This window comes from Lynx rufus, unplaced genomic scaffold, assembly GCF_022079265.1.
Source record: "Lynx rufus isolate CCGP_SWC_20201006 ecotype Redwood Valley unplaced genomic scaffold, mLynRuf1.p SCAF_5, whole genome shotgun sequence".
NCBI lineage: Eukaryota > Metazoa > Chordata > Mammalia > Carnivora > Felidae > Lynx > Lynx rufus.
In genome coordinates this window covers 91,653,067-91,678,277 of record NW_025814867.1, presented here as the reverse complement: position 1 = coordinate 91,678,277, position 25,211 = coordinate 91,653,067, and the positions used below count along the sequence as shown (strand labels likewise).

At 36.4% G+C, this 25,211-nt stretch overlaps 1 protein-coding gene across 1 annotated transcript; it reads left to right on the top strand.

Moving 5' to 3' along the window:
- Positions 1 to 14,917: 14,917 nt before the first annotated feature.
- ARGFX (arginine-fifty homeobox) lies at positions 14,918 to 24,304 on the top strand. Its single transcript, XM_053722209.1, is given in 5 exon segments — positions 14,918 to 15,064; positions 22,911 to 23,049; positions 23,809 to 23,939; positions 23,941 to 24,072; positions 24,074 to 24,304. Coding segments are annotated over 5 exon segments (780 nt in total).
- Positions 24,305 to 25,211: the final 907 nt, after the last annotated feature.

Below are 25,211 nucleotides of genomic sequence, written 5' to 3'. Positions count from 1 at the left end.
CTAGAAATTTTTAGTCATTATTATTATTATTATTATTATTATTTAAATATGTTTCAGCCCTCTGCCAATCTTCTGCCTCTGGGACTCTGATGACACAAATATTAGATCTCTTTTTGTCCCACAAGTCCCTAAGGTTCTGTTCATTTTTTTCCAGGCTATTTTCTCTCTGTTGTTGAGATTGCATAGCTTTTATTGTTCAAATTTACTGAGTCTTGCCTCTGTCCTTTCCATCTTGCTATTGAGCCTATCCATTGAGGGTTTTTTCCCCCCTTTTGGTTATATATTTTGGTTCTAATTTTTTCGTTTTGTTCTTTTTTATATCTTTATTTCTTTTTTTTTTGGTCTTCTTATTTCTTTCCTGAAATTTTATATATGTTTTCATTTGTCTCAAGAGTATTTGTAATTACTTGTTGAAGAATTTTTCTGATGGTTGCTTTAAAATTCTTGTCAGATAATTGGACACCATGTCATCTCAGTGTTAGCATTTGTTGATTGTCTCACTTAGTATGAGCTCTCCATAGTTCTTGGTAAGACATGATTTTCACTTGAAACTTGGACATTTTGTGCATTGTGTTATAAGACTTAGGATCTTATTTAAATCATGTGTTTTAGCATGCTTCCTCTGACACCAATCTGGTGGGTGAAGGGGATACCACCTTATTACTATCAGGTGGGGATGGAAGTCCAAGTTTTCCACTCAGCCTCCCTTGACACTGGGAAAAGGGGCATGGAGAAGGGAGGAAAGGGACTCATTACAGCAAAGTGGAAGTGGAAGATTAGGCTCCCCAGTAGGCCTCTGTTAATTCTACCCTGGATAAGAAGGGGAGGGACACCTCATTACTGTTCCCCATGTGGCCTCCACTGGGGGATACCTTTTGAGTGGGGTTAGAAGAGGGATTGCTACTGCTGAGAAGTCATGAAAGTCCTCACTCTCTACTAAGCCTGATCTATTGCCACCCCAGCAAAGAGAGGGAGGAACAGTGCATTAACAGTAGATAGGGTTGGAATTCCAGGCTCCCCACTTGGTCTCAACTGACACTGTATGAGACGAGAGGTGCTCATTACCACCCTACAGAGATGGAAATCCTGGCTCCCAACTCAGCCTTCTATGAGACCTCCCAGGTGAAAAGAACCTGGACAGTGAATACATTTTTACAGTGTGGCAAAGGTGGACATCTAGGCTATTCACTCAGCCTTTGCTGGCCAGGGTAAATGTGGGACTGGAGTTTCTCTGTACAGTGCATATTGTCTAAAAGTCTGCCTTGCTTGGCTGCCCCTTTTCCTGGTCCTTCAACAGGAGAGCAGATTTTGGGGGGCATTTTTTTTGTCTGTGCCCATTGAATTTTGGGTTTGCTGACTTTTCTAGTGTCCCTTTGGTATGTGTAAGGCAGAACAAAATAAAACAGGAAACTCACAATAGTGAATTTTGGGGGACCCAGGGCCTTAGCCGGTCTGCCTTCTGTTCACATTACAGAATCTTCATGAGTTTGAAACTTTTTCTGTCTTTTGTGAAAAAGGAAAAAAGAGTAAATAAGAGTTTGAGGAAAATATTTTGAAAAAAAAGTCCCTGAGAAAGACTGAGGGATCAAGAATATTGAGACATTAAGAAAAAGTACTAAAAGAAATATAGAAATACCAAGAAAGTTAAAGAGAGCATGAGTATAACAGAGGAAAGAAACTGGATAGCAGAATTAGTAAGAAAGATGAAAAAGATAAAGAAAGACTGTTGGAGATGAACAGAAATTGAGTTCATTTTGAGAAAAATGTTGAGAAATAGAGAGCTCAGAGACTAGGATATTGTCAAAATGTGAGAATTATTGAGAATTTGAAAAAGAGAAAAATTGGGAAAGTAAAACTATAAGAGAAAGAAATTGCATTTTTGAAAGAAATTCAGAAAGAGGAAGAAGAAAGAAGAAGAATGACAAGAATGACAAGAATGGCAAGAGAATGACAGAAATAAAAAATTAGTAGACATGGATAACTGAGAGACATTTTAAAAGAAAGTGAGATATAACAAGAGAGAACAAGAGAAAACTTGAGAGTGGTATTGGGATAAATTGTGAGATTTCTCTCAACTGTGCTCTTTTTGGAACACCTGTCAATTATCGTCCCATTTCCTGAGTTGATTCTTTAATGCCTAGGTTTTTTCCTTCCTATTGTCCATTGTTTTGTTTTTGTGCTTTACTTAGAGTATATCTCTTTTGTCATGTGGTAAGCTTCCATCTTCTTTATTTGGTAGGATACAGAGTGTGAATCTGATCTTTTGTTTCTAAATCTACGGCTTAGTTTAAGACCCATGCATTCTGGGCTAGCTGACAGGAGGGGTGGGAAGGGCCAGGGTCAATAACACTACATTAAGTATTTAAATGTTGCTAAGACAATAAATCATAAAAGTTCTTCTCTCAAGAAAAAATTGTAACTATTTATTGTGACAGATATTAACTAGACTTATTGTGCAATATATACAATATTGAATCATTCTTTTATATACCTGAAACTAATATAATGCTATAGGTCAATTAGAACTCAGTAAAATAAATAAACAGGGTGGGAGATAAGTGATGCATGAGTGAATAAGAGAACAAATGGATGTATAAGACTTCAGTCTATTTAAGGAAGATGTTGGCCAGGGCGGGTGGGTAAAGCACCACGGAAAATACAAATTAAGGGTCAACAAATAGCAGCAGCCAGAGTAATAAAATACATATATCAGACTTTTATCCTTATGGCTAAACAAGCTGCAGTTAAGAAAGTTAAGGAAATAACAGCAGTTGAAAAATATGAAGAACAGAATGAGGCCTAATATAAATCTAATGAAAATTCCAAAAGAAGATAATAGAGATAATGGAAGAATGACAATATACAAAGAGATAACGTCTCAGAAATGTCCATAATTGAAGAAATTCAATGTGCTTAGGTTGAAAACATATAGCAAAACATAGACAATATAAATAAAAATAAATCTTACCTAGACACTTAGAGGTAAACACATAGACTATGAACAAAGGACACATCTTTTTAAAGCAACAAGAGAGTAGAGAAATATCACCTACAAAGGAATAAAAGTTCAACTATCAGCAGACTTCTCAGATAAATGAGTTTTATACTCACCTAACCTATTATGCAGGATTGACAATATTTTCAGGCAAAGCACGTTTGAAATGTTTACAATTAATAGACCATCACAAAAAGAATTACTAATGATTCTACTTCAGAAAGAATAAACCTGTGTCCAAGAGAAAAAAGGAGGCTGAGAGAGAAGCAATGGTGAGTGACCAAAGAACATGATAAGCATGGTTTAATCTAAATAAATATTTATGACAAAAATAATAATGGCTACTTTTAGGGGCATAAAAGTAAGTTTGATCTAAAACAGTAGACAAAAATAACATGAGAACCTGAAGGTGCAGGATTCACTGTTAAAAATCCAAAGAGCATTATATTGTTTGGGACAAGTATAGAGAAACTGATTAATTTTGAATTTTTTAAATCAAGTATTTATATGAAAAAATTATGGTAAATTTAAACCTTGCATATAATTGCATACAATTGTGAAAAGGTGGGGAGGGAATAAAGTGCAAACATTTCAACAGAAAGCAGGAAAAATGAAAAAAACACAAAAACACAAAAAATATAAGGAAGTAGACATCAGTCCAAATATATTACTATCATGATCTTATCAAACGTAAATGGATTTAATCCACATTAAAGTTCTCAGATCAGATTGCTGTTTTAAAGAGACAGAGCTATCAACGAGGCAAGTATAAAAGTAAAGAGATGGTGGTATCAAAAGGACCCAGGACCCTATGACCCAGCAATAGCACTACTAAGAATTTATCCAAAGGATACAGGAGTGCTGATTCATAGGGGCACATGCACCCCAATGTTTATAGCAGCGCTTCCAACAATAGCCAAATTATGGAAAGAGCCTAAATGTCCATCAGCTGATGAATGGATAAAGAAGATGTGGTTTATATATATAATGGAATACTACTTGGCAGTGAGAAAGAATGAAACACTGCCATTTGCAGCAACGTGGATGTAACTGGAGGGTATTATGCTAAGTGAAATAAGTCAGAGAGAGATATCATGTTTTCACTCATATGTGGAATTTGAGAAACTTAACAGAAGACCATGGGGGAAAGGAAGGGGGAAAAATAGTTACAAACAGAGGGGGGAGGGACGCAAACCATAAGAGACTCTTAAATACAAAGAACAAACTGAGAGTTGATGGGGGGGGAGAGGAGAAAATGGGCGATGGGCATTGAGGAGGGCACTTGGGATGAGCACTGGGTGTTGTATGTAAGTGATGAATCATGGGAATCTACCCCCAAAACCAAGAACACACTGTATACACTGTATGTTAGACAACTTGACAATAAATTATACTTTAAAATAATAATAATAATAATAATAATAATTAATAAAATAAAATTTTTAAAAAGGACACAGGAGATGGCTTAAAGGGTAGGTCAAAAGTAGAGTTTGAGTATAAAAAGAATAATGACTATTTCCAGCAACAGTTATATTAGTCTCTAAGCATACTATTACTGTACGAATAAATGAATGAACGAAAGGTTGGACATTAGGGGTATATCTGGGTGCAAGGGTCTGGGTGTATCAAAAATTACATTTAAATACCTGGTGTTTCACCATGAGGACACACTAAAACAAAACAAAACAAAACAAAACAAAACAAAAAACAAAAAACACTTGATTTCCAGAGAGAGGATAAAGCAGGCTTGAAAATGGGCTCTCCAAAGGGATTCATGAGGGTAAGCAGGGGAGGGAAGGGAAGAAGGATAGGGGTCCAGAATGTGAGGTTTAAGTGGTCCATAAAGATTCAAAGATTAAAAGAGAAAGATTGAAAGATGCAAATCACTCAGCTCCATTCCCATTGGAAGGAGATAAAGAAGACTAAAGTTGAAGACAGAAGGCAGATCAGAAGGTCAGATTGTCTTACGAAAGTGAATGTAAGATTCCTGTTACAGATGGTGTCTGCTTTTGCAGGGCTCCCATCCTTTCCCAATCTATGCTGGCCTGTGTTTTGTTAACTGCAGAATCACCACACCTAAGTAAACAACCACTTGTGGGAGGCAGTCAATAAATATTTGCTGAGTATATGCAGTGCCCTGCTGGCAGTTCTTGTTTGTGCTCCCCATAGCCCTGACCTAGGGAAACACCTGAGTCAGGTTGAAATATACACTTCCTTGTTTCACATGCTAGTTAAGCTGAAGACTCAATGCCCTTCCGGGGAGAGTGGGCAGGTGTTTAGATGGTGCATACAGGAGTCAGTAAGACCTGATTCATTCCCAGTTATGCTACGCTAGCTGCCAAAACTTAAAGACCCTGCTTCTCTTCATCTAAAAAAGGATGTTAACAATTGTACTTTATCCCCCATGTGTTTGTTTAGAATTCAGTGAATCATGCATATGAAGCACTTAAATGTTTGATACATAGAAAACATCTTCAAATGTTATTATGACTATTATTATATTGAATAATATTCTAATGTTCTTATTGTATGTTACTGCATAATTGTACTACTTCATTTACTCTGAGGATTATATTGAAGAACAGATGCTTAGCTAGGCTTAATTTTCCTTCAATTAAATGCCAGTTATTGCTTTTCAAATATTTTGGTCTCTATCTTTTTACATTCTTAAAAATTACTGATTGAGGACTCCAAAAAGCTTTTTTTCTTTCTGTGGGTTATATCCTCAGACATTTGCCACATTAGAAATTAAAATTGATAAATTAAAAAACATTTATTCATTTCAGAACAAAATGATAAATGCATTACATGTTAACCATATTTTCCACACACACAAAAGGTGAAAAGAATGTCATCGTTTTACATAATAGAAACTTTGGCTTAATAGAAGATAGAAGTCTCTTCTGCATTGTTTTCTTTTTTGAAATACAGTTGACATACAGTGTTATATTAGTTTCAGGTGTACAACACAGCAATTCCACAAGTCTATACATTACTCAATGCTCACCACAGTAAGTTTAGTCATCATACAACGTTAATACAATATTATTGACTATATTCCCCATGCTGTACTTTTCACCTCCATGACTTATTTATTTTATAACCGCAAGTTTACACTTCTTAATCCCCTTCATCTATTTTGCCCATCCCCCGCCCACTTCCCCTCTGACAACCACCAATTCTCTTCTGCTTTTGCATTTACTTTTTATGATATATTGTTTTTGTTGAAACTAGCCTTATGCACATTATGTTGAAATCTGGCTTTATGTGGTTATAGCGTTAGAAAAGAAAGAAGTATTCTAATAGTCTTTGTGATAATTGTGGATATTCTTTGAAGCTACAAAGCAATATCAATAAGTAGTAACTTCTTAAAAAGTGGTTGTTACGTGATACTTGAAATCATAGCAATGAGCTTTGCATAATCTATCACATTAAAATCCACTGGTCTGCATCACCCTTTGAGTGGATCTTTTACCTACACATGGGCTTGTAACAGCACACACTGGATATTTGTAAAATACTGGTTTATGAACAATCAGTTGGAGTTATGAAGTTCTCCTAAATGTATTCCACCATACGTTCATGATAAAATGACAGTTAAAGAGTAAACATCTCGGGGCACCTGGGTGGCTCAGTTGGTTAAGCGTCCGACTTCAGCTCAGGTCATGATCTTGTGCTCCGTGAGTTTGAGCCCCGCATCGGGATCTGAGCTGTCAGCACAGAGCCCGGAGACTGTTTCAGATTCTGTGTCTCCCTCTCTCTCTGACCCTCCCCCGTTCAAGCTCTGTCTCTCTCTGTCTCAAAAATCATTAAACGTTTAAAAAAAAAAAAGGTAAACATCTCAATATTATCATGAATATATTATTATATAATTTGACCTCAGGAACCTCCTGAAAAGATCTCAAGGACTCCCAAGAGCTTTTGGAGCACACTTTGAGAACTGCTGCCCCAGATTATCCAATCTTTCATAGTAATGGCCTCTCTCTCTTACTCCATCTCTCCCTCCTTCCCTCCTTTCCTCTTTTGCACACCTTTTCCAAGCAAAAGCAAAATTAATCTATATTCTCTTCCCACATACATATCACCTCCTCATAGCCAACTGTTTCCAAAGGTGCAATAAAGGGACAATAAAGTAGAAGCAGAAAAATAAATGAGTAACTAAAATTGAAATTGCTTTTGGAAGGAAAAGTACATAGTGCCAAGAAAGAGTTAAGAGAACACTGTGAAGTTGTTTGGGAAGAGAAGTCAGCTTCTACATGTTCATGTTGTTTAAACTGAGAAAAGATAGGTGGTAGGTAATGAGTAGTGTTAAGTAGGAGATGAAAGTGGAGATGAGCATATTCAAACACCAGGACCAGGCAACTCATGACTTACTCAAAGAATTGAAGGAAATCCACAGTGGCCATAACACAGAGCTAAAAAGAGGGGAGAGCTCAGTAGGTGCCATTTTCAAGGCCAAGACAAGAGTACAAATGGAGGCACACATACCATATATCTAAGTATTTAGAAACTGTAAATCAAGCTATCAAACTGTTAAGTAAAATATGTTCTACTTGCCCACTTTGACAGATATATATCTTCCTAGGTGTTGAGATTCAGATTTTGAATTCTTGGGTTCTCTGAAGTTCCAAAGAACATGGCAATGTAGGGAGAGCTAGCCCCAACCACTCCACCCTCATTCTCATCCCTGCCTGCATGCCTAGGTCCAGGCTCTGTTGACACCCCTTTGACCCATAGTCACCTCTTCGGCCAGGGAGGGGTGGACATTGACAGCACGTTTTTCCCTGAGGAGGATGAATCAGGGAAAGGGCTGTGCAGGTTCCAGGCAATGGGTAGAGAAGTGTGTGGTCCCTGGTACACGGAATATGATGTAGAAGTGGGCACAGATGTGGGCACAGATGGTCATGACAGTTTTGAATTGTAGACTCTATGCCCAGTGGGGAAGCACATACTAAAGAACAAAAGAGAGGCCCTTTTAGAACCTTGCTAAGTCTTATTTGCAGACCCGTAATATCAGCATCATCTGGTAACTTATTAGAAATGCAGGATCTTAAGCCTCAGATCTATCGAATCAGAATCTGTATCTCAACAATATCCCTGGCTGATTTGTATACCTATTAAAGTCTGAGAGGTGTAGAACTCAATGAAAGGACTCAAGACAAGGGCTATTTTTTAAAAAATGTTTTTATTTATTTTTGAGACAGAGAGAGACAGAGCATGAGCAGGGGAGGGGCAGAGAGAGGGATTCAGACACAGAATCTAAAGCGGGCTCCAGGCTCTGAGCTGTCAGCACAGAGCCCGATGCAGGGCTCGAACTCACAGAGTGTGAAGTCATGACCTGAGCTGAAGTTGCACGCTCAACCGACTGAGCCACCCAGGCGCCCCAAGACAAGGGCTATTTTTCAGGGTTTATAAGAAGTACTGCCTGTTCCTGTAAGTCTTCCTAGGCCAAGGTCACTGAGGATGTGGGATTTGTCCCACCTGCACTAGGGAGTCATGGAAGAGCTCTAAGCAGTACAGTTACCTGGTCTGAATTACTTTTCTAAATAACAGCAGTTCCCATTCCTTGAGCATTACATTGCAACAAGCTTTGTGGTTTACAGATAGGATTTTAGTGAATCATCACTACAGCCATGTGAGATAGAGATTATAATTATTTTTCAACTGGGGAACAGGCTTAGGAAGGTGAAGTCACTCTCAAATTCAGAGGTACTATGTGAGGGACCTGTTGTCTTCAATACATCGCATTCCAAAAAATGAATAAGCTCATCACTCTTCACTCCCCACTCTACTCTATTCCACAGACTTACCAATGCAGTCCTCTGGTGCCTGGATGAACAGAGGAGCCCCTGGAACTTCCCAGACCCACTCTTTTTATCTACATGAGTGATTACAGCATTGATGTGATACAGCAAGACAAAGTTGATCACAGTGAGCCTTCCTTTCAGTCTGACCCCCATCTCTTAGGGGCCCACAGAACTCCTTGAAGGAGGAGCAGTTACAATAGTCAAATGAATCCCAAATGCTTCTAGCTCAGGCTGAATCCCATTTTCCAGGATGGATTAACTGGTAACATAAAAAATAGGGTGAATTTTGGTGCAGTCTGTGTTGTCTAAGAAACACATGTCAGGTAGGACTAAATCTCCAAGGATTTTATTAGGGGAAATGCCTGTGCCAGAAAATGGGGAAGGCCAGAAGGGCTGTCAGATCATAACACAAATCTGACTTCTAGTGAAGGAGAAGGGAAGGTTGGGTAGAAGCATCTTAGACCGTCCACCATGCAGTCTAAATTGTGTAATGCTGTTGGTGAAATCTGAGTAAACTTTGTGGACTGTACCAATGTCATTTTCCTGGTATTGATAATAAACTACAGTTATGCAAGATGTCACCATTGGGAGAGGCTGAGTGAAGGGTACACAGAACCTCCTTGTCCTTTTTTTTTTTTTTTTTGGCAACTTCTGTGCACATGTAATTATTTCAAAAGTAAAAGTAAAAAAAAATACAGCACTAGAAAATGTGATAATTTTTTGCTCTCAGTATTTGTATAGAATCCAAATAACTGAAGAAGAGAAAATTAGTCTATTATATTTAACCAGATATTTTCCAATTCTGTGGCTCTTCCTTTCATTCCTGAAGTTCCAATTTTCCCTTAGTACCATTTCTCTTCAGTCTGAGGAACTTCCTTTAACATTTCTATAGAACAGGACTACTGGCCATAGAGTCTCATAGTTTCCCTTGATCTGAGAATGTCTGTATTTTACCTTTATTCTTGAAGGATGCTTTCTTTGGATATAGATATAGAATTCTAAGTTGACAGGTATTTTAGCACTTTAAAGATTTTATTCCACTGTCAGTCTTCCTTGGTTCTTGATGAGAAATCCATGGGCATTTCATCTCATCTAATTGTCTAATGTATCCATCTTTTCATGTAAAGACTGTATTTCAACAACCTCATTTTTTAAAGTCCCCCTACTCTGGGGCGCCTGGGTGGCGCAATCGGTTAAGCGTCCGACTTCAGCCAGGTCACGATCTCGCGGTCCGTGAGTTTGAGCCCCGCGTCAGGCTCTGGGCTGATGGCTCGGAGCCTGGAGCCTGTTTCCGATTCTGTGTCTCCCTCTCTCTCTGCCCCTCCCCCGTTCATGCTCTGTCTCTCTCTGTCCCAAAAAAATAAATAAACGTTGAAAAAAAAAATTAAAGTCCCCCTACTCTGAATCACAAACATATCAGCTCAATTCTCTTAATATTACCAAAGTTTCATTTTGGACTAATACATCTGGAGTATTTTTCTATGGTATACATGTGAATCACTTTCCAGCTGATGTAGAGGTTCCTGGAATTAACTTCATTTGTCCAAGATTGTTACAGCAAGCCGAGGCACCTTGAAAACATTGTTTCCCAGGGAATGAATGAATGCATCAGTATTCCCTTTCTCATATAGGTTTTCCTTCCCAAATGTCAGCACCCCTGATAAACAGAATGGCCCCAGAGAATTCCCAGTCATACCCTCTTATCAATATGGATGATTCCAGCATGAATTTGACACCATCAGATCTAGGGGGTCCCAGTGACTACAACTCTCCTTCACCCTCCCTCCTCCACTGTTACCCTCTTCACAGGGGGCCCTGTAACTGTATTTTACATTTGTTTTAAAACAGTTATTCATTGTTATACCTTCTTTTCAAAAACCTATTCAAAAAAATGTCCCCATGATAAAAGGGGAAGTTATAAATTTCATAATCACAGTCAAGTGCCTTTCACCCATGCTTGACTACATTAAGATAGATAAGCTGAAAACACAAGCTACAGAGCAAGAGAGAATGTTTTTTTCTGAGAGGGAAGACTGAAGTAAAAAGTGACTGAAAACTCCTTTCCAAAGGCAAGGTATGATTCTGACACCAATTCTTATGGGTGGGACAAACCATGTCAACCAGCTGGGTGTCCTAAATTCATCTCAATTTTGATACTATCTACTTAGAGATAGCCTCATTCAGATTCCACAAATTAAGGGCTCAGTCTCACAAGACTGCCCCCACTTCAAATGCCAACCCAAAATCTAGGTTGTCACTTCTGCTTCTGACCAACTGCCTCTATGTCAGAGGTTCCCATGACCCCCTTCTTGGGTTCAATTAATTAATTCCTGAGTTCACAGAACTCAGGAAACCAGTTTGCTCACTAGATTATTGCCAGTTTATTACAAAGGATAGTAAAGGATACAAATTAACAGCCAGATGACAAGATATATAGGGCAAGGTCCAAAACAAAGGAACTTCTATCTGCTTGGAATTTGTTTTGCCCTGGCTGAGCAGCATGTCATTGCATCTGGTTCACCAACCTGGAAGCTGTCCAAACCATCCCCTTTGGGTTTTTATGGAAGCTTCATTACATAGCCATGATTAATTAAATAATTGTCATTGGTGATTTATTCAACCTCCAAGTCCTCTCCCATCCCCACAAATCAGTGGTAGGGCTAGCAACTTCCAATCCTCTAATCAGGATTTGTTCCCTTGCAAATAGCCCCCTGCCTCCATCTCTAGGGGATTTCCAAAAGTCACCTTATTAGTGTAAACTCAGCTGTGGTTGAAAGGAGCATTTATAAATATCAAGACACTCATTTAACCTTTAAGACTGAAGAACTTTAAAGAACTGAGGACAAGAGACCAAATACTATAACAAAAGATGCCCCCATTGCTGTTATCAATTAGGAAATTTGAAGCTTTTGGGAGCTGTGAGCCAGGAACCATGGACAAAGACTGAAATATATGTTTATTATAAATCATAATATCACACAGGAATATTGTCATCCACCATTGTGGGAAAATGTGAAAAAACCGCATTTATAGAGTGGTAGTATATAAATGTATACAGATATTTCTTTTCATAAGTTGTACCTTACTGAATTCTGAAATATGTACTTGTTTTTATTCAACAATGTATCCTAGAGATTTTTCTATGTTCATAATATCTACCTTTTAAAAACTATATGACTGTACAAAAATCATTTAAGTTTCTATATACAATGAACAATATGAAAAGGAAATTAATAAAACAATTCCACTTACAATAGCATCAAAAAGAATAAAGTACTAAGGAATAAACCAAGGAAGCAAACCAAACTAAAAACTAAGTAAACTAAAAACTATAAAATGTTGCTGAAAGAAATTAAAGAGTAGATAAATACATGGAAATAAATCCTGTGAGAATGGATTGGAAGGCTTCATATTGTTAAGATATCAATACTATCCAAAGCAATGTATGAATTTAATGCAATATCTCTCAAAATCCCAATGGTATGGTTTGCAAAAATACAAAAATTCATCCTAAAATTCACATGGAATCTCAAGGGACCACAAATAGCTAAAAAAAAATCTTAAGAAAGAACAAAGTTGGAGACCAAAGACTCATACTCCTGATTTCTAAACAAACTACAGTGATCACAACAGTACTGGCATAAAGACATATATACATCAATAGAAAAGAATAGAAAGCCCAGAAATACAGTCTCACATGTATATGGTCAGCTGATTTTTGACAAGGATGCCAAGACCATTGACTGGGGAAAGCAGAATCTCTTCAATAAATGATGTTGGGAAAACTGGATATCCACATGCAAAAGGATGAATATGGATCCTTACCTTACCCTATAGAAAAATTAACTCAAAATGGATCAAAGATCTAAATGTGAGAGGCAAAACTATAAGAAAACATAGGGGAAAAGCTTCACAACATTGGATCTGCGATGACTTCTTAGAGATTATACCACAAACAGAGGCAACAAAAGTATAAATACATAGATTAGATAACATAAAAGTGAAAAACTTCTGTGCACCAAAGGACAGAATCAACAGTAGAATGACAACCTAGGGAATGGAGAAAATATTTGCAAATCATATCTCTGATAAGGGGTTAACATCCATAATAGATAAGGAACTCCTATAAAATAATAAATAGGTCATTTCTCCAAGAAGATATACTAATGACCAACAAGCATATGAAAATATTCTCAAAATAGTTAATCATTAGGCAAAAGCAATTCAAAACCACAAGATATTCCCCTCACACCCATCATGATGGCAACTATCAAAAAACAAACAGAAAATAACAAGTGCTGACAAAAATGTGGAGAAATTGGAATCTTTGTGCCCTGTTGGTGGGAATGTAGAATGGTGCACCCACTATAGAAAGCAGTATGGTGATATCTCAAAAATTAAAAATAGAATTATCATATGATCCAGAAATTTCATGCAAAAGAACTGGAAGCAGGGTAACAGGAGATATTTGTATACACATTTTCATAATAGCATTATTAACAATAGCCAAAAGGTAAAAACAACCCAAGTGTCCAACAGCAGATACATGGATAAACAAAAAAAACCCCATATGTGGTATATACATACAATGGAATATTATTTAACCTTGAAAAGGAAGGAGATTCTGATACATGCTATAACATGGATGAAACGTGAGGACATTATACTACATGAAATAAGCAAGTCACAAAAATACAAAGACCATATGATTCTACTTACATGAGGTATCTAGAGTAGTAGATTCATACAAACAACAGAAAATGGTGGTTGTCAAGAGCTGGGAGAGGGAGGAGTGGGAGTTGTTATTTAATGGGTACAGAGTTTCAGTTTTGTAAAATGAAAACAGTCTGGAGATTGGTTTCACCACAGTGTGAACGTACTTAATGCTACTGAATTATACACTAAACAATGATGTCAATAGTAAATTTTAAATTATGTATATTTCACCACAATTTAAAAAATAGACATGATTAGGTACTATTCTAAGCTATGGATATACAAAAGATTATTTCACCAGTTTTCTATTGATGAAGTAACATTTTAATTCCCAGTGGTAAATATTCTGGGTTAAATGGTATGAAGTATATTAAAATGAAAGCTATTACTAAATTTCTTTTCAAATTTTGCACCACTTCACACCTCCACTAATAATAAATAATGGTATGCATTCCCCCACATTATCAATAAAGTTTGATTTATAGTTAAAGTTTTTGCCAGTCTTGTGGGAGAAAAATTAACTCATTGTGTTAATTTACACATTATGAATCCCTAGTGAAGTTGAGCATTTTTCACCATTTTAAACATTTTTACCTTCCTTTCTAGACATTATTTTTTCATGCCTTTGACCCAATTTTATGATGGAATTTGTTTTTTCTCATTATTTTTGAAAAAATTTTTTTTATAAAATAGGGATATGAATCCTTTCATATATATTACAAGTCTCTCTAGTCTGAGGCAATTTATTTTAACCATTTAAGGTTTTTGTTCTTTTATTATTTCAATATAAACTTTAAAAAATAAACTTGAATCTATTTGTAATTGCTATTGAATTTTGTGAGTTAGAGTGTAATTTCTTACATACTAATGGCAACTTGTTCTATTCCTACTGCTTGGAAATGCCAGTTTTCCATCTATAGTAGTGTTTGGTTGTTTTTTTTTTTTTTCTATATTCTGTTGTAGCTGTAATTTAACCTTTTTGGCACCAAAACTGCCGCATTCCATATGTTACCTATTTAAAGTATGTTAGATGGCAGTCTAGCCCATTCTCTTTCTTTTAAAAATAAAAAATTACATACTTTTAGATAATTTCTTTTCTGAATTTTGGAACCATCTTGTCAAATTCCATAAAAAAAATCTATTAATATATTGATTAGACACCTTGCCTGCCCCCATCTTGAGCCAGCGGGTCTCCACTCATGCGGCATCAAGTGAGAGCACTGATACTGGCAGAGTGGACCTGGGTAGGGCGATGATGGCCAGGCTCTCACTGGGGCTTCTTCTTCTGTAGCTGCTTCTACCCACACAGATTTATTCCAATCAAAAACCTACTGTAACACTTTCAAGTAACTCCTCCCAGAATACCTCCACTGCCCCAAATCCAGCTAATGCCATCACCATGACGACTAGCCGTGCTCTGCAGTCAACAGCCAGTCTCTTCATCATCTTGTTCCCTTCTACATCTCTATGGTTAAGAGACTTAGGCCAAGAAACATCTATACTTCCCCATCTTCTAAACCCGATCCAAATGGTGTCTAGACAGCCAGTGTGACAAAGAAAAAACAGGTCCTTGTTGAATCTGCTAATTCCACACTTTATTTTATTGACACAGAAAATGTTGAGGATCCCAAGTTTTACTGGTTTGAAGAACATATGAAGAGTCTATTGTCTGGATGATGAATGTCTATTAACTCTACTGGAGTTGCATGTACAAGACGAAGAGACAACACCCAAGATTAGTTAAGGTATGATTTCTTTAAAGGTGGCTTAAGAAGTATGGACAGGTAAATTCTACCTTGAAAATGAGAATAGATTTTATCTTACCTAGATATAAAGGATGGGATGTCAACAGAATCGGTTTTCATTTGGTTCTTTAAATCTTTAAAGCCATAAAACAGTTAATACAAAAAGCTTCCATAATTCTATTTATATGTACATGGAAGGAACTTCCAGGTGTTGCAGTAAATCCTCAATGTATTGTCTCAGCAGTACTGATTTAATGCCAGTGTAGTCTAGATAAAGTTTTACATTGTTGAGCTATCACTGTTTTTTGGGAACTGAACTCTTTCCCCTGAAGCTTTGGATTTGACATTGCATTTGATTTTTTATATAGTAGTTGGCATGTGCCAAGGCAATGATGGATTGGAATCTACCCCAGATTGAAGCATAATGAGCAAATTTTGCTTATATACATATCACCCATTCCTATTCAACAAGAGTGCTAGATTAGTTTATCTAAACTGATTCCAAAAAGTAGGAGTACATTGACCTCAACTAATTTCAAAATGCTTTTATTTCTGCTTATGTTGAATACTTTTTGCAATTAAAAAAATCTGTTGTGAAGGTAAAATTAACAAATCTTGAAATTAAAAAGGCAAAATATGTGAGGGGGCCAAAATTATAAATCAAGTATTTGGGAAGTGAAGACTAGAAGCTTACTTACAATAAATTCAGAAAAACTTTTACACTCTTTTTGTAAATACTTTTTTTTTAACTCTGAATCAGAATAATCACATTTGGAAAACTTTCTGTTTGTCAATATTTTTAGATGGTTAGAACTTCGTCCTAAGCCCAAAGAAGGCTTGATTCTGGAAAGTACATCTTTTCACAACTGCCCAGATGCACAGAAAGCTTTTTAAAAATAGACACTCTAAAATCTTTTGTTCACATGGTCACCCACTGAGGCTCATCAGAACAAGTGCCCTCCTTAATGCCCATCACCTATCTAACCCATCTGCCCACCCATCTCCCCACTGATGCTTAAATGTTCCAATATCTAATATGGCCACAGTAGTCTTGATGACCAAAGTCATTTTTTCCCAGCTTTAGGAACCCACGCCATAACAACCATTTCCAACAGATCTCAAGCTACTGTGTATGAATGAACATTCCTTTTTGTTTCATGCCTGAATGTTGTCTACCTACTTTGGATTGTATATTGTGTTTGTATATTTATGCTTTGATTCATAGTAACTTCTCATATTATGGAATTGATTTGCATTGAACAAGAACTGCAAATTTAAAAAATGGCTGAAAGAACAAAAAAGATATTGATTAGGATTAAACTGAAGTTATAGAACTATTTGGAAGAGGAGATTGACATTTTTCTAATATTTACTCATTTATCTCAAGAACATAATATGCCTTTTTTGTTCCAATTTTTTATTTAAATTCCAGTTAGTTAACATATGGTGTAATATTAGTTTCAGGAGTAGAATTTAGTGATTCATCACTTACATATAACACCCATTGCTCATCACAACAAGTCCCCTCCTTAATGCCCATCACCTATCTAACCCATCTGCCCACCCACCTCCCCTCCAGCAACCCTCAGTTTGTTCTCTATAGTTGAGAGTCTGTTTTATGGTTTGCCTCTCTCGCTTTCCCCCCCATGTTCATCTATTTCTTAAATTCCACATATGAGTGCAATGATCATTTATGCCCTTTACACAGCTTTATAATTTATTTCATATAGCTTTTAGACATTTCATTTAGATATATTCTTAGGCATTCTATATATTTTGAGGATCTAACATGTAGGAACTTTTAAAATGTAATGTTGGGGCGCCTGGGTGGCGCAGTCCGTTAAGCGTCCGACTTCAGCCAGGTCACGATCTCGCGGTCCGTGAGTTCGAGCCCCGCGTCAGGCTCTGGGCTGATGGCTCAGAGCCTAGAGCCTGTTTCCAATTCTGTGTCTCCCTCTCTCTCTGCCCCTCCCCCGTTCATGCTCTGTCTCTCTCTGTCCCAAAAATAAAATAAACGTTGAAAAAAAAATTTTAAATGTAATGTTGACCTTACATTTCTTATTTGCTTTAAAACACTTAATGGTTGCATCACAATCTTATATTCTTCCAATGTGTTGAAATGTTTTACACAATATTATATTTTGGGTTTTTTTCCAGTGGAATTTTAAAGATGAACTTTTTGGTGTTTTGCAAATATGACACTTTTGCTTTTTTGTTGTGCTGCTTATTTCTTATTCATATTTTGTTTCATTTGCTAGGTACACTAGTACAATGCTGCACAGTACCTATGTTAGAGGACATTTTTGCCTCTTATTTACTTTAATAGTAATGCTCTTGATGTCTCTTATTAAGTATTTATCATTTTTTAAAAAAATATTTATTTTTGAGAGACACAGAGTGCATATGCGAGGGAGGAGTAGTGGGGGGAGAGGATCTGAATTGGGCTCTGTGCTGACAGCAGACAGCCTGATAAGGGGGTTTGAACTCACAAACTGTGAGATCATGACCTGAGCCAAAGTCGGATGCTTAACCAACTGAGCCACGGCAGGTGGCCCAAGTATTTATCCATTTTGATATAGAAACTCTTTTGGTTAAGGAAATACCTTCTATTCCTACCTTGACCAACATTTTATCAGAAATGACTAATTTTTTAAAATTTTATGTCATCTTTTTATATGATCATGAAAATTTTCTGTTAATGTAGTTGGTTGTCTTAATAAAAATGTATGCCTTAAAATACAGAAAAGAACAATGAATATTATAGCAAATACCTATAATGTCACCACAAAAAAGAAAAAAAACCTGTCAACATATAATCACGTTTTTCCAGTTGCTTTTTCCAACTTTATGCTCAAAGTAAATCACATATGAAATATATAACTTAGTCTGATTTATTTAAAAAATGATAGTGATTAAGCCAAAGCACTTACTTAACAATCATTCTTAACTGTTCTATCCCAACTCTTTCTTCTCTGAGGCAGTCACTAATATAGGTTTGGTATAATTTTTGTAGTTTACTTTTTATGTGTTAATAAACTATAATTTTGTGAGTTTTTTAAAAAGTATAGTTCCTATATCATAGTATATAAGCAAATAATAAACATTAGTAATATAGTTTTTTTTTAATTTGTTTTCTATGAAACTATTGTAATTGGTAATATTTTCCTAACTTACACCTGATATGCTGAGGGAGTTAATTATTATAAGATCAGTAGGTGCAGAGGCAGTGATTTGATTATCAGAAAAGTGTTAGGGTTGTTCCATATCCTATGTTAAATATAGTTTATAACTTCAATTAAAGAGACTTCATTTTCAATGACAAATATTCTTCTTCTTCTATTTTTTTTTTGTTTCTTTATTTTTGAGAGAAACAAAGAGGTCGAGTGGGAAAGGGGCGGGGAGAGAGAGAGAGAAACACATAATCCGAAGCAGGGTCCAGGATCCAAGCTGTCAGCACAGAGCCCTATGCAGGGCTCGAACTCACAAATGGTGAGATCATGACCTGAGCTGAAATCGGGCACTTAACTGACTGAGCCACCCAGGTACCCCATCAATGACAAATATTCTAAAATAATAAAAATTTTAAAAGAAAACACTTCTGTTGTGTATATTATGTGCCATGCATTATGCTAGTGTTTTGTGTGTATTAATGCCTGACATTAATACATCTGTGTAACATTTACAAACCCTATTATAAAATAGCATTATTAGCATCACCTATTTATGATTTATGAGCTGAAGTGAAGAGTTTAAGTCACCCATTTCTATCACATTCCTAGATAATTAGTTTCTGAGGAAAATTTCCACCATTAAACATAAGATTACTGAATCTCCACTCCATTTCCTCCAGTCGTTCACCTTGGCAAACATAGTTCCTGCCCATAATAGTTCCATCTCAGAGTGGATCTCTCTTCTTTTGGAAAAAAAAATGATTGCTAAAGATTGAATTTTACTTACTTATTTTTAACATATAAAAATTTCAATTATAAACAAAAACAGAGAATAGTATAATGAATTCCCATGAGTCCATCATTAAGTCTTAGCAAATATATATCTCATTTAGTATGTTTTTGAGGTTCATCCATGTTGTAAAATGTATCAGCAATCCATTATTTTTTTTGTTGATGAATGATATTCCATCGTATAGATATAACACATTTGTATATCCATTCAACAACAAGGAGATTTAGATTGTTATCAGATTTTGGCAATTATGAACAACGGGGCTGTGAATAGTTGTGCATATATCTCTGAATGGATGAATGTTCGCATTTCTCTTGGGTAGATTCCTAGGAGTGAAATTGCTGGGTTGTATGGTAAGATTATGTTAAACTTTCTTTTAAAGAAAATGCCAAACTGTTTTCCAAAGTAGCTGTATCATTTAATAGTTCCACCAGTAATCTCCAATTGCTATATGAGAGTTCTAATTTCTCCATATTCCTTCACATGACCATTTATATATCTTTGGTGAAATGCTTATTCAAACCTTTTAATTCTAATTAAATTAAATTCTAAGATTTTTAATTGGAATGTTTTTCTTCATTTTTGAGATGTGTTTATTAGATATTCCAGATGCAAGTTCTTAACCAGATATACATTTCCTTCTATCTGAAGAATGGCCTTTAACATATCCTATAGTGAAAGTCTGTTGTTGATGGATTCTTTCAGCTTTTATATGTGCAAAAGCATCTTTCCTCAGAATGGTCTTCTGAACTTTCCAATGTATACGTGTTGATGTTTTGGGGCTTCTCTTCTTCTTAAGCCCTGATGATTCCCCGCTGTCTTTCTTCTGCATCTCTGCATCTTCCCATGGATAAGTGGCAATTCACAATCAAAGCTCCAAGATTCATTTGAAAAACACAAATAATAGGTATCAGAAGAGACTAGTTATTACACCAAGATAAGGGCATAAAGCTTAGATGCAAAAATATTGCTACAGTTTTACTAAAAAGAATATTTCAAATAAACACATACATCAATAATGATATGAGTATATAAAAAGCTAAAAACATACACAAAGATTAATCTTTTCCTTCTTTTTATCACCTATAAGTTTTTTTCTTCATTTAATTTACTTTTATATGTTGTGTGTTTGCATACACAGATAAGAAACATAAAGCCTTTACCTTTACTTTTAATGCATAATTAAATCAGACAATATATATGTAATACAGAAATAACATGTTATAGTTTTTTACATGTGCACATGTGCAAGTAGGGGAGGGGCAGACAGAGGGAGAGAGAGAATCCCAAGCAGGCTCTGTACTGCCAGAACGGAGTCCCATGTGGGGCTCAAACTCACGAACCACAAGATCATGACCTGAGTAGAAACCAACAGACTGACTCTCAACTGACTGAACCACTTAGGCACCCTCAGAATTTAACATCTTAAACTGTAACGATACTTTGCTAGACCACGTACAGTCCAATGAGATAATTTACATTCATTTGTTCATATTAAGACTTTGAAATCCAATGAATACTTTCTACTTAACAGCATATCTCAACCTAGATGCTAAATTTTCATCATAAATATTTAATATGCTTTTAGAGTTCATAAAATTTAATTTAAAAAGTAGACCAAAGGGGTGCCTGGGTAGCTCAGTCGGTTAAGCATACGACTTTGGCTCAGGTCATGATCTCAAGTTTCAGGCGTTCAAGCCTTGTGTCGGCTCTGTGCTGACAGCACAGAGCCTGGAGCCTGCTTTGGATTATGTATCTCCCTCTCTCTCTCTGCCTCTCCCCAACTCGTGCTCTGTCTCTCTGTCTCTCAAAAATAAATGTTAAAAAAATTTAAAAAGTAGACCCAAGTTGTTCTAAATATACTAAAAAAGTTACCAGTAACTGGATTGAGTATCTGTTTTTAAATTTAAATTAAAATTTAATAAAATTAAAAATTCAGTAACTCAGTGGACTAGCCACATATCATGTACTTGACAGCCATGATGGGTAGTGGCTACTGTATTGAACAAAACAGCTCTAGAGAGCTAAGGAACAAAGTTGTTTTCAATTTTGTACTGTGTCCGTACATAACTTACCCAAATAAATAAGCCATTTTCCTGTTTTAAAGCCAAATAGTAACTAGAAGTTTGTAGAGATCAAGGATGCACCCCTAAAGGATGAATGTGGAGGCAAAACAGTTATCTTAATAGTATATTCTTGTAACCTAGAACAAAATTCCCAGTAATAGCATTCCAAAAACACATTCTGAAAGTGCTGTATCACATACAACTTCATTGGAAGTAAGATTGTGCGCTCAGTAAAACTATACAGCTTAATGAAAAGAGTAATCTCAGAGTATTGATGAAGATATCAACTACCTAAGTTTGAATAGAATAATTTTATAAAATATGAGTAGAAAAATCAATATAAATTAATATTTTACATATTTGATTTCAAATACATATATATGAATCTCAAAAATAAATTAGATACTGTAAGAATAGAATATATACATATAAATATGTGCATATATTAAATATATTTCATATAGGTTATTTACATCTATGTTCCTAATTAGCATAGTCTGTAGCTTTGTTTATAGAATTTATTCTTGAGGCACCTGGGCGGCTCAGTTGGTTGAGCATCCAACTTCAGCTCACATCATGATCTCACAGCTCATGAGTTCTAGCCCTGCGTCAGGCTCTGTGCTTTGACAGTGCAGAGCCTGGAGCCTGTTTCTGATTCTGTGTCTCCCTCTCTCTCTGCCCCTGTCCCACTTGTGTGCTGTTCTCTGTCTCTCTCAAAAATAAATAAACATTAATTTTAAAAAACTTATGGTGTTTATTCTTGCCTGGGTTTAGTACTGGTGTTATGGACTTCAAATATAAGAAGTGAAGTTCAAGTGAAAACCATTCCTTCTTTTATTGAAATGGGCATATAACAGCATTGCCTTGAATTCCATATAGCACAGAATTGTCTTGAATTCCATAATATATCTTAAGTTTTTATGTAGTTTTTAGTTTATTCAGGTTCTGCAGTTATTGTTTTCAGTAAATTATGATAATTGTATTTTCTTAGAAATTTTCCTTTCTCTCAATTGCCATTTTAAAAAAATACTCTATAACTTTTTGATTGCCAGCAAGAATTTAGTAATGTCTTATTTTTATGAACTTTTTCCCAGGGCAATGATTAGAGCCTCAGAAATCCTGGAAAAGTAAAACCCTATTTACCAGACAAGATGGATCAAGTTCCAAAATAAATAAGCAAAGAGAGAAAACCCACTTTGAAGAGTGTGTTATATTCAGGTGCAGGGAGATGCACCTTCTTCCTAGTTTTTAAAGGAAACAAAAGTGTGAAAAAGAAGAGGGAAACCATTGTCCACTATCCTGAGGTTAGGTAGGGTAGACAGAGTACCAGAGAAGGGGGTTTTCTGTTTTCAGTTCAGGGCAAACTGAAACTCAAAGGAGTCATGTCCCAGAGTGAACAAACTGGATAGGGAGAAAGTTAAGAGGTAACTTTTCCCAGAGGAAAAAACTAAATCTCAGAAAACAGAGGACAAAGCACTGTTACACAGGGTTCAGCCACCCAGAGTCAAGACCTGGGACCTTTATCTCCTAAAGTCCAAGCCGTGTTGAAGGAAGTCATGGAAAATTCACAGTTGTGGTTTCTTGGGAGTTTTTAGGAAAGGAGGTGGTGTAATGGAAGAAGTACCAAAAACGCACCTCATTTGCCCACACACAGCATGAAGAGTTGGAGACTCTGTTTATCCACACCATGTGTCCAGATTAAAATCCCCAGGAGGAATCACCTTCGAAACTCAACTTACCCAAGTCAATAGTAAAGGTTTATCTGATCCCCTGAAGTGTGCTTGCTACCTTCATCCAAACCACAGTCTGGAAATTTCTGTCATAACATAATAATAATATTTCAATATTGAATACATACTGTGCACTAGTACTGAACTGGGCACATCGCATATGTTGGCCTTGCTATCATCCAGTTTAAAAGATGAGGAAAACTGAGGTTCAGGGGCAAGGTGATTGGATCACAGATACAAAAATAAGCAGTATAACTGGAATTAGAACTTCAGAGTTCTCGTACTGTAGAGCTCAAATAGAGGAAGGACTCTTATTCAGACTCCTGACTTAGGGTCGTCTCAAGTAAATCCCTGCAATCTGTTTAATTCATAATGCTACCAAGAGACAAAGAGCTCCCCTCAACCTCTGAATCTGCTAAGGCCCCAAAGTTTTTCTTACACTATTCCTTACTATAATTCTCACCTCCCTGGTAGGACTAGCTTCTCTTCTTTAGAGTTCAGGAAACTTTCTTGGACTAGCTTCTCTTCTCTAGAGTTCAAGAAACCTTCTCTAAAGTCCCAGAACAACCTCTGAAACAACCCCCTTTTTTTCTTCTTCCTTCTCTGGGGTCCCAGTCCTGATTCCTTGCTGTCCCTGCACTCATGCCCATCTCTGCTCTCTCAGAATTCAGTGTCATGAGGACTTGGAGAGGACATGAGGGTTATAATCTGGCTTTTTCCACTCCAGACAAGCCCCCAAATCCTCCATTCACTGACCATAATCCTCCCACTTCTCCCACTCTTGTATCTGGTTCAGGAACCAACAATTCAAATTGAGGAAGCAGCAGCAGCAACTACTAAAGCAACCAAACCAGACCCTTCCATCCAAGAATGTGCACATCTCAACCACAAAGTCAATCAGTCTTCATTATTTTTCTTCCTGCAGTTTCAGATTTCTGTAGCTCCTTTCCACATCAGCCCTTAGGCCCTTTCAACTGGGCATGGGACTCTCATCACTGAGATATCCAAATGTAAAATCCTTAGTTGGAGAAGCTAGTGGCCTCAGTGTCTTGCTTTGTACTCTGATACCTATGACATAGCCTAAATCATGAAAGTGTACAGTTTTCCTGATTAGGGTGAGACATCCTGCTATTCTTTTCATTGTCTATAGAAGTATCCCTCACCAACAAGATCCCAGCTAGAAGAAAAGAGTTCCTCTCTCCACATCTGTGCTGGTCCAGCTGTAGGTCTATCTCCTGGACAAATCAGGTCGAGTATGACAGGCTGGGGCTTTGCAGTCTAAGAGATTGCCTGGAATTCTAGAATAACTCCAACGTGGTGGAATTTGGATTTCTCTGATCAAAGTACAAAGAAATACCAGATCATATAGAAAAATGTTCTTGTCTCTTATACATGCCTCTTTTCTTTCCTTTGTATGCTTCTAAACCCAAATGTATGGGTCAGTGTCACTTTGATTCCCACAGAAGTATAAAAACTAGAGATGCTTTAACAAGTATAGCTCAGTACTACACATCAGCCCCACAACTCTTCCAGGAGATAGGCCTTCCTAATTCCTTAGATGGCCAAAGAGACTCCAAAATTCCCTCTTCTCAAAACTATCTTAAACTTTTAATTAATTTTTAATTTTGTTTTTATTTTTAATTTAATTTTTTTAGGATTTTAAAAGTTTTTATTTAAATTCCAGTTAGTCAACAATGCAATACTTGTTTCAGGTGTACAATATAGTAATTCAACAAAATATACAACACGTTGTGCTCATTAAAACAAGTGCACTCCTCAATCCCTATCACCTATTTAACCCATCCTCCTACCCACCTCCCCTCTGATAACATCAGTTTGTTCTCTATAGTTAGAAGTCTGTTTCTTGGTTTGCCTCTCTCTTTTTTATCCCTTTGCTTGTTTGTTTTGTTTCTTAAATTCTACATATGAGTGAAATCATATGGTACCTATCTTTCTCTGACTGACTTATTTTGCTCTAGTTCTATCCACATCGATGAAAATGGCAAGACTTCATTCTTTTTGATGGCTGAGGAATATTCCATTATATAATAAACAAACAAAGAAACAAACAAACACCATATCTTCTTTTTCCATTCATCAGTCAATGAACACTTGGGCCGTGTCCATAATTTGGCTATTATATATAATGCTGCCATAAACACTGGGGTGCATTATCCCTTTGAATTAGT